The following is a 10,921-nucleotide window of genomic DNA, read 5'->3' as shown; positions in this document are numbered from 1 at the left end:
GATAGCATATTAAAAAAGCAGAGACATTACTTTGCCAACAAAGGTCCACCTAGTCAAAGCTATGGTTTTTCCAGTAGTAATGTATGGATGTGAGAATTGGACCATAAAGAAAGCTGAGCACTGAAGAATTGATGCTTTTGAACTGTGGTATTGGAGAAGACTCTTGAGAGTCCCTTGGACTGCAAGGAGATCCAACCAGTCCATCCTAAAGGAGATCAGTCCTGGGTGTTCACTGGAAGGACTGATGCTGAAGCTGAAATTCCACCTGGGTTGGCCACCTGATGCGAAGAACTGATTCCTTGGAAAAGACCCTGATGCTGGGAAAGACTGAAGGCAGGAGAAGGGAACGACAGAGGATGAGATTGTTGGATGGCATCACTGACTCGATGGACCTGAGTTTGAACAAGCTCTGGGAGTTGGTGATGGACAGGGAAGCCTGGCTTTCTGCAGTCCATAGGGTCACAGAGTCAGACATGACTGAGTGGGTGACTGAACTGAACTGAATCAAGTTTTATAGTTTGTTCCTCTACATAGTTTCCACATTTCCTGTTAAAGGTATTCATATATATATATATATATGATAGGTTCTGTTCATAGGCTGAAAGTGATTTTGGTCTTTTAATTGGAGGATAATTGCTTTACAATGTTGTGTTCGTTTCTGCCATGACAATGTGAATCAGCCGTAAGTACGCATATGCCCCTCCTTCTCGAACCTCCCTCCTATCCCCCATCCCATCCCATCCCATCCCATCCCATCCTTCTAGGTTGTCACAGAGCACTGGGTTGAGCTTCCTGCGTTGGAAGTTATACAGCAACTTCCCACTAGGTATCTGTTTTACGTATGTAGTGTGTATGTTTCAATGCTGCTCTCTCAATTTGTCCCCTTCTCCTCCCCTCGCTTTGTCCATGTCTGTTCTCTATGTCTATTTCTGCCCTGCAAAGAGGTTCACCAGTACCATTTTTCTACATTCCATATATATACATTTATGATATGTTTTTCTAACTCACTTCACTCTGTATTACAGAATCCAGGTTCATCCAACTCACTAGAATGGACTCAAATTCGTTCCTTTTTACAGCTGAGTAATATTCAGTCCATGGAGTTTTCCAGGCAAGAGTACCGGAGTGGGTTACCATTTCCTTCTCCAGGGGATCTTCCTAACCCAGGGATGGAACCCAGGTCTCCCACACTGTAGGCAGACGCTTTTCTGTCTGAGCCACCAGGGAAGCCCAATATTATATTGCATATAGGTACTGTAATTTTTTCATCCATTCATACGTGAGTGTACATCTAGGTTCCTTCCATATCCCAGCTATTGTAAATAGTGCTGCAATGAACACTGGGGTACATCTTTTTGGAAAGTGGTTATTTTTAAGACAGTATAAAACTGCTAGCTCACTGCTGTTTTCATGTCCTGTATTTATCTTGTATGGAATCATCTTATAGGGCACTTTCACTAGTTTTTAACTGATTTTCTACTGCTTGCTTTGTACGACTCATCTATAAATCATTATAATTTGACTTTTAATCCTGTTAAAACTCCCAGAACCATATCAAATAAAAAATGAGTATAGGTATCCCTTTATTATTCCTGTGCCTGCCTCTGTGTTCCACCATGAAGGACAATTTAGTATTACTTCCTAATTACTCCTTAAGAAATTTTTGACATCTCAGCATTCTCTTAGACCTGGTATTATTCTTGAATCCTGTCAAATGATTTTTCTGCAGGTATCAGTTGATGATCTTATTTATCTGAATTTTTTTTAATAAAATGTTGTCGAACATCTAACCAGTCTTCAGTTGTTTTTCCAGATATATAATTCAGTCATTTGTTAATAATGTTATTTCTTACTTTCCAATTATTATAATTTTACTTGAATCTATTAACAAATGTAGTGGAAAGTTCTAAAAAAAGTTAAAGTAGTGATGATGGATATCTTTGTTTCTGATGTTAACAGGAATGCTTCTAGTATTTCCCAGTTAACAACTGAGGCGGGGTAGTTAGATTTAACCATGTTCTTAAAGTATCCATGTGTTCCTATTTAATAATTTTTTATTTAATGAAAAATGGATTTTGAACTGCCTCTACCTTCTATAAAGATGCTCGTGATTTTTTTGTTATATAAAACAATGTGGTGAACTACATCATTTCCTAATAGGAAACATTTTTAATGAAACTTTCCTTGCACTATTAGACTAAATTAGGTATGTAAAGCTTGATTCTTTTATTAAACTTTAACTTTACTACTGACTTTTGTGTTGATTCATAAGCAAAATGAAATTAAAATTTCCTTTGTGCTTTATTGGATATTTTTGTTATACTCACACTTTAAATCATAAAAAGCTCTCCTTTATCTAGGTCCTAGAAAAATTTAAAGTGCATTGTAATTAGAATTTCACTCTAAATCTGCACAAGCTTGGTGATGTGTGCAGGTGGTTTTGATAGGAGTTGACTATTTCTTCTGTGGTAATCTGTGTAGGTTTTTTGCAAGTCTGCAGTCATAGGAATTTATATAAAAATTTAGGAAAATTTAAAATTTACCATTCTATTTGACTCTTTCAAATATAATAGGCATGGATTTGGACAGAGTTCTCTCCCCCAACCTCCCTTTATCATTTTTATTAGGGTATCTATGATTCTTCTGTTTCTTATCTAAATAGTTTTATCTATTTTAATTTTGTAACCAAAAATTAACATTTAGGTTTATTACTACTAACTCTGTATCTTTATTATTTCTTATCAATTCTTTTTACTATGTTTTAAAAGCTTCTTCTAATAATTATGTTGAATACATTTGTCTTCATTACTTTTGGATTGGAGTCTGTTAAGACAAAGGGAAGTGAAGAATCAGACAAGAGGTTAGGTTATAAATGGGTAAAGAGAAATGGTACATACCTAGAAACGAACATTTGGTCTAGTGATTTTTTAAGACAGTCATTTTAAATATATATATTATTTAAATTACAACATACTTGTTGATGAGCATCATTTGACAAAAAGGGAATTTATGCTGCAAAAAAGAAAGGGGTTAATTATGAAAGTTAAGTTCTTGAGTAGGCAAGAGTATAAGGCAGTAATTGTATACATACTCAACAGAGTTGTTAGTAGGTGGGTAGTTCATCCTTTGGAAAAGAAGGTGTAATTTTATTTGTAGAAATGAGTGTGGTCACTGCTGATGGCTTACATATGGTGTGTGCTCATAAATCAAAAATGAGTTCAGCTAGCACAGTTGTCTCGCTAACATTTTACAGGTTCTTGAGTGTACTCAGGGCCTAGGCACAGGAAGGTTCAGGTTTAACTAGGGTTGAGGTTTTGCCAAGTAAATACAAAGAACAAAGGCACACACAAGAAATCCTGCTTAAGATTTCATGAGGTTCGTGACCATACATGGTGGAAACTTTCTGCAAGAAGATTCAACAGCACCACAATACAGAACAGCATGAATCAGGGAAATGGATTTTTCTCATGCTCTTCAGAATTTGATACTTGTGTCTAACAAGCAGAGTAAGCGGAAGCTTTGCTAGGCAGGATAACAAGGGCTATATCATCCTCACCTCCTTGTTCTAACAGTTTCTCCTTGTCTTTTGGACCAGGCTTTGGACAGTATTCACCTCTATGATCTTTCTTCTGTTGGAAGGCATAATTCATCTCTCAGGGATGCAAGTGCTGTGGGTTTTTTTTTTTTTATTTAAGTTTACAAAATACATGCTTATAGAAAATTAAAACATTATAGAAATATATGAAGCCAATCATGAAAGTTCTCCCATAATTCCACTCTCACAAAGCCACTGATAACAATGTGGTGTTACTTTCCTATTATTTTTTAGAACATTAACAAGTTATCAAAAAAAATGCTTGTACAACTTCCTTTTTCATATAACAGTAAAATTTGGACATCTTATTATTCCAGAGATATTTCTCACTCTTTATGGAGAGAAACTGAAAATACCATAATATATTAAGCCCTTATTGTTATAACGGACATCTGGGCTAGTTTTAATTAAAGAACAAAGGTGAAATGAACTTGCTGTGTACACTTGTCAGATTATTCATATTAGGCAGTTTCCTAGTAATTTCATTTCTAATGAAGAGTTGGCCAAAGATTCCAAGCATTTTCAATATACTCTGGAAAACTACCCTCCCTAAAGGCTTAACAACTACATTCCCACCTAGAGCATGCAAGATGGGACACATATATTTGGAAATCCTTATTCAAAATTATGGTTTAATTTCTTTATTTGAAACTATAAACTGATTGTTCTTATAATTGTGTTTTCTAACTATAGAAAGTGAAGTGTGATAAATTTTCTTGACTGATAGGGAATGAGGATCCTAAGGATAGAGGCACAGGCATCAAAAACTTAAAACTTTTCTATGGAGTCTCTGCAAAAGACTGCAATCCTCAGTATAGCTTCAAACAATTGGTATTTCCAGTTACTTCTCCAGGGTTTGATACCTATATTGGTAACCTACTGCTTGTGGAATAAAACTGAAACTCAAAACACAAGCTTTCCCTACAGCTGTTCTCATTCAAGTGCAGCAGACAGCTCTCTGTTCCTGGAACATACACCTCTTGAATGTCTGGTTTTTGAGTTGACACCTTGCCTTAGAATACCCTTTCTTTCTGTGACCTCTCAAGACTCAGCTCAAACACCACTGACTCCATGAAGTCTTCCACAATCATTCCCAAGGAAAAAAAATGGGCTTTTCCTCTGTGTTATCCTGGTTTTTCACTGGCACTTCTATGATAGTATTTCTGTAGTAAGCTGCTAAAAGTGGAAGTCTTAAAGGACAGATAATTTTATCTGTATACTTTCTGAATAGTACCTAGTGCAGAACTTTACAGAACATGTGCTCAAAAACTGTTGGTGAGATAAACATACATAAGACTTAAAAATCCTTTAATCCCAAAATATCAATCACAGATACCAGTATTTAAGGGTTTAAGAGAAAGATTACTCCCCTCAAAACATGTCCTACTAAAGTAAGCAGTTTTGTAAGTTAAAAAAAAGGGGATGTGTTTTAATAGAAGTGGCAAATCATTCTGTTTAGGATAGTTATAGTCAAAAAAACTCACATATGCTTGATATCTACATCTTACTTTCTAGGATCTCAAACTGTTAATTTTAGAAATAAAAACATGGGGGAGGACAGTTCATTGTAAAATATGAAAATGCAATGATTCAAGCATGAGTTTTTGCTTTATATTCCTAGCCAGAGCACAAATGACTGGATATTCTCATCAAGGCCAAGCTAAAAAGAAACAAAAAAACAAAAACTGCAACCACAATGAACACATCAAAATCTCTTTCTCTTGATAATTTCTGGCTTCCAGCTGACTGGATGAGTTTCTTCTGTCTAAAAACAGAAAAGTAAGTAAGTTAAAACAAAGTATTACTGATCTCCTTCATATTTAATAAGTTCCTCTCTAACAAAAATAAGGCACTTATTCTAAATTATATTACTTGGCATTATACATATAGCAGTTCTTTAACAATTTTAAGATAGGTGACAAACTTTTGGCATTACCTGATTATTTATTATCTAATAAATATTAAGATAAATAATATTTAATATCTAATAAAGGATGAATGCATTTGCTACAAATTCAGTTCATGGTGCTTCATTTTAAATCTAATGGTTTCTAGATATTCTAGTAACACCTAAGATTCTGATTCTAGAATTAATTTGCATAGCAATCTATTTTTTTGCTGTTATTCTTAGGGTAAGATTTTCTTAATAACTCTAATAAGCAAAGTTGAGATAAAATCAAAACTATCTACAGATTTGCTTCATCAATGAAACCAATGCAACAATCTATGAGCAGACACTATTCAGCATGACAAATGTTTTAGTATTATTAAGATTATTTCCTCTCCTGATAATTTCAATAGCTTTAAAATGAGAAAATGCCTGGAAAATTGGTAAAGCTGATTTATTCTACTTTAAAATATCTATGAAATACAGAACTTACTGCTGTATCATCCTCTTTGTACACTTTTATGGTTTTATCAGCTTCAGCAGTTAGTAATCGACTTTCAGACTGATCGAAAGCACAAGCAAATATTCCCGACTCACTGTCCAAAGACCCAGGCTGCACTGCTGCGTGAACCCTCTGGAAATTGTAGCCAGTTCTCCAGTCCCAGAGATGCATAGTGCCATTGTCAGCTTAAAGGGAAAGACAGGTTAGACCAAGTGTCCCCTCAACAGTTCAGCCTGACAAACACTTATTAAGCACCCATCCTCAGCCAAGCACCATGGAGTTATAAAGATATATAATACACAGGCACTTAAGCTCCTCTTAACATCAATTTGTCTACTTTCATTTGTGCTTAATTCAGAATTTATTATAGATCTCAAAAAGCACCACAAAATGACATTCAACTTCAAAACACACAACCAAACTTTACATGATTTCTGGCATAAATCCTTAACTTAGATTTATCAATGTGGGAACTTAAAGAGAACTGAACTATGAAATATGCTATATGTATTATGAATTTGCATGAATACACATGTTAAACAGGCAAGTTCTATTCTAATATGTCAGTATAATGACTTAGAAATTTTATTCGCTAAAAAAAAATAGACTAAAACATATTTATCATAAAAATACTTTACCTCCAGATACAAGCACTCCATCAGAATTTACTGTCAATGTGTTAATAATAGCATTGTGACCAGAAAGATTTTGAATGAAACTTCCATCGGGGAATTTCCACTGTTTTATGTTATCTGGAGAACCAGATGCAAATGTGTAACTGAAATAAGAAAAGAATTAATAATAAAGTAAACAAAGTTAAATACAATGTGGATTTTAAAAAAATCTTATTATGGCTACATTTTGCATGTATCATCAGGATCTATGTAGTTTTGGCAAAATATTATCATCATACCAAGATAAAAATATCAAGACAAAAAGATCTGTTCCAACTTATATCAGATTTCTAAATTACTTTAAATGTATAAGTCCTAGATTGAAGTTATATTCTCCTCTCATTTCCCCAGTGCTCTACACTGAGCTAAAGCAATAAACATATAACCCCCTAAACTCACATGAAGGGCAAGGGGTGATGTAAGTGTTTTGGAGAAAGCGAGAGAGAAAGCCAGAAGAAGAGAGAAAGAAGAAGTAAGAGAAGGAGAGGAAGAGAGAAGGGAGTCAGGGAAAGGAAGAAAGGGAGTGAGGGAGACAGGGATCGGAAGGAGGAGACAAGATAAAGGCAGGGAGGGTGGGGAGGGAGGCGAGGCAGGAGACAAGTGACCTTGGGAGTGCCAGGGGACAGGGTTTTACAGACAGCAGGTTGTGATGTTATGCTCCATCTCTCTGTGAATAATGTTCATGATACCTACTATTTTTTTCCTATGTATATTAATTTTTTCATTATGAAATTAACTATTCTATGTTTAGTCCAGTGTCCAAAAGTATTTTTGTCCAAAACATTAAATCTAGCGACTATTAGCTTCCATTACGACATGCAGCCTGTCACCATGATTTATTTGTATTATCTCATTTGACATCATTTTTCACCATGTAGAAAGTTTTCTTCATCTGATGGAGGACAAGGAAAATACTTCACAAGGAAAATAAAGGAAATGCAAGCTCATAAATGGAACAGGTCTGAAAAATGAGTAAATGACTACCAAAGTAGTACTAATTTTGCTATTTCTGAATTATACTAAGAATTGAAGGAAGCTACTTAGGAAAACAGACTTACTGTCTTGGATGTAAAACCACAGCTCTGACTGATTTTTTGTGATTTGTTAATGTGACTCTTGTTTTTCCAGCCACCAAATCCCATAATCGTATTGTAGTATCATGGCTTCCTGTAAGGAGAATCCCCAAAATACAGACCAGAAAAAAAGAATGCAAGAGTTAAATATAATAAAACCTGAAGCATTCTTCTACAGACACATATATATGGAACGAAAGTTGTATCAACCTTTGACTAATTGCTTTCTATACTTTCAAAATATTTGGTTGATTTTAATTCTTAAATGTAATAAATGCTTAGTACACTGTCATCTGAAGAGCCAGAACAAACGTGAAAACAAATACATAATGTTATTCCCTAGTGGAGAGGAAGGCAAAAACTCTAATGATTATTTAAATAAAACAAGGGAAGGAATTATTTTCTAGTCTTAAAGATTCATTGCTATTAACCATGTTTGAAGCAAAGCAAGACTCAAATCAGTTCTAAAAGTCCGGGGTACTGCGTCTTCTAACATTAATTTCTTAGACTGCTAATTTTGAAACTATAAAACAGCACTTAGTTGTATCTAATAGCACTACTTTCTAGTCAGACATTACATGATACAAAGATTCTATGATATATAAAACTTATGACATAAAAACAGAATTAAATGTTACCACAATAAATTTCAAGTGCACACAGAAACACTGAATATACAACATAAAGCAAGAATCACAGTAAATATGAAAAGTATATAATCATAATGCACGCTGATATGAATATACCGTAAACTTGAAAAGTACGGATCATACCAGTGATAATTTGTGGTTCCGCAGCCTGACACCTCACTGTAGCCACTGCATTAGTATGTCCAGATAATGTGTGTACACTGGCTTTAGTTCTCACATCCCAAATCTATAAAAACAGCACACAATACTATCAATGAAAACAGGTATTCCTATCTTCAGGCAAGTAACAAGATCAATTCAAGCATGGGAACTGATTAGAAAACTGTGTCGACCTGTCTGAACAGAATGAAGAAAGTGTGTAAATGAAATAACCTGTCACATTTCAGGGGCAGGTCCACCCAACAGTGGACATGGTGAGGCCACAGAGCTGGGGATGAAGACTAGGTGGGGTACTGACGGGTCAAAGTAAGGATCTTGAAATTCTCTATCCAGAAACACAGACCTCAGGATCGCACCCTGCAGGGAGCAGTGTATGCACAGATGGGCTCCAGTCCACTTACCCGTGCGGTTGAGTCTCGGCTACAGGTCACCAGCACATCGATGGTTGGGTGCAAATCCAAGCCGTACACGGCACTCAGATGTCCATGATAGTGCCTTATAACCTAAAAAAGAAGGGAGGAGAGTTAACATATCTGTAACTGGGAAGATAAATAGGGGCTCATGATGCTTTCAGTCCTCAGCTCCACACATACCTTATTATACTCGAGATCCCAGCATTTGACTTGCTTGTCTTCTCCACAGGAGAACAGGTACGGGCTCCTCGTGCTCACTATCACACCACGTACTGTGCTTATGTGCCCAGTTAACGACAGTTTCAACTTGCCACTAGCCAAGTCCCAAATCTGCAATCAAAAAATATTTAATTTTACTCTTGCTGATTATTTCAAAGCAAATTTTTAGAATCTTAATGTTAAAATTGTCATCAAAAGTGAAAGATAAAAACATATAAAAATATAAAAGTTTGCAAAATAACCCCATCACCAAAAATAAAAGCAGGAGAAAGAGAATTAAAAGGCATGCTCAAACTGGGAAAGTATTTGCATAGATGACAAAAAGTTCTTAATATATAAAGGGTATTGAGCCAAAGAATGAATACTGAGGTATTAAATTAGTCAAGGATGGCATCAACTTAAAAAGAAATCCTGAAAAGTAGCAAATAAAGTATTAAAAAGTTCAACCTTACTACAAATTTAATATACAGTTTTCTTTTTTAAAGATTAGATATTCATTTCTACTTATACTAGCATGTTAAGTTGCTTCAGTCATGTTCAACTCTTTGTGACCCTATGGTCTGTAGCCTGCCAGGCTCCTCTGTCCATGGGATTCTCCAGGCGAGAAACTGGACTGGGTTGCTATGCCCTCCTCCAGGGGATCTTCCCAACTCTGGGATCAAACCCACATTTCCTGCAGTGCAGGCGGATTCTTTACCGCTGAGCCACCAGGGGAGCCCATCATATTCATAGGTATTTTTAAAGAAACATAAGTAATGTCCTGAAAAGGATCCTCTCACATTCTGCAAGCATCAATTCACCCATTTTGGAAAATAATTTAACTTTTGGGTATCAACTTCAAGAATGTCTGACCTTTTAATACTTTTTCTGGCAAACTATAACAAAGCAATACAGAAAACACAGAAAAAACAATAGAGAAAATTTAAAATACAGAAAAAGCTTTCAGTTCGGTTGCTCAGTCGTATCCGACTCTTTGCGACCCCATGAATCCCAGGACGCCAGGCCTCCTTGTCCATCACCATATCCCGGAGTTCACTCAAACTCACGTCCATCGAGTCGGTGATGCCATCCAGCCATCTCATCTTCTGTCGTCCCCTTCTCCTCCTGCCCCCAATCTCTCCCAGCATCAGAGTCTTTCCAATGAGTCAACTCTTCGCATGAGGTGGCCAAAGTACTGGAGTTTCAGCTTCAGCATCACTCCCTCCAAAGAAATCCCAGGGCTGATCTCCTTCAGGATGGACTGGTTGCATCTCCTTGCAGTCCAAGGGACTCTCAAGAGTCTTCTCCAACACCACAGTTCTAAAGCATCAATTCTTCGGCGCTCAGCTTTCTTTATAGTCCAATTCTCACATCCATACATGACCACAGGAGAAACCATAGCCTTGACCAGACGGACCTTTGTTGCCAAAGTAATGTCTCTGCTTTTCAATATGCTATCTAGGTTGGTCATAATTTTTCTTCCAAGGAGTAAGCGTCTTTTAATTTCATGGCTGCAGTCACCATCTGCAGTGATTTTGGAGCCCCCAAAAATAAAGTCTGACACTGTTTCCACTGTTTCCCCATCTATTTCCCATGAAGTGATGGGACCGGATGCCATGATCTTTGTTTTCTGAATGTTGAGCTTTAAGCCAACTTTTTCACTCTCCTCTTTCACTTTCAAGAGGCTTTTTGGTTCTTCACTTTCTGCCATAAGGGTGGTATCATCTGCATATCTGAGGTTATTGATATTTCTCCTGGCAATTTTGATT

At 36.2% G+C, this 10,921-nt stretch overlaps 1 protein-coding gene across 3 annotated transcripts in view; it reads right to left on the bottom strand.

The window, feature by feature from the left end:
• Positions 1 to 3,675: 3,675 nt before the first annotated feature.
• PLRG1 (pleiotropic regulator 1) overlaps positions 3,676 to 10,921 on the bottom strand; it is a 19,099-nt gene continuing 11,853 nt past the window's right edge. For 2 of the 3 annotated variants that reach the window (XM_010840720.1, XM_010840718.1), the window contains 7 exons: positions 9,135 to 9,284; positions 8,943 to 9,044; positions 8,506 to 8,608; positions 7,718 to 7,826; positions 6,624 to 6,763; positions 5,977 to 6,170; positions 3,676 to 5,360 (listed from right to left, as the gene is read on the bottom strand). In XM_010840720.1, the coding sequence (XP_010839022.1) occupies positions 5,301 to 5,360; positions 5,977 to 6,170; positions 6,624 to 6,763; positions 7,718 to 7,826; positions 8,506 to 8,608; positions 8,943 to 9,044; positions 9,135 to 9,284 (858 nt within the window). In that variant the 3' untranslated portion in view covers positions 3,676 to 5,300. The remainder of the gene's footprint in view (positions 5,361 to 5,976; positions 6,171 to 6,623; positions 6,764 to 7,717; positions 7,827 to 8,505; positions 8,609 to 8,942; positions 9,045 to 9,134; positions 9,285 to 10,921) is intronic. The other variant, XM_010840719.1, reaches the window with a different exon arrangement.

Source organism: Bison bison, unplaced genomic scaffold (genome assembly GCF_000754665.1).
Source record: "Bison bison bison isolate TAMUID 2011002044 unplaced genomic scaffold, Bison_UMD1.0 scf7180017864146, whole genome shotgun sequence".
NCBI lineage: Eukaryota > Metazoa > Chordata > Mammalia > Artiodactyla > Bovidae > Bison > Bison bison.
This window is presented reverse-complemented; position numbering and strand designations above follow the sequence as displayed.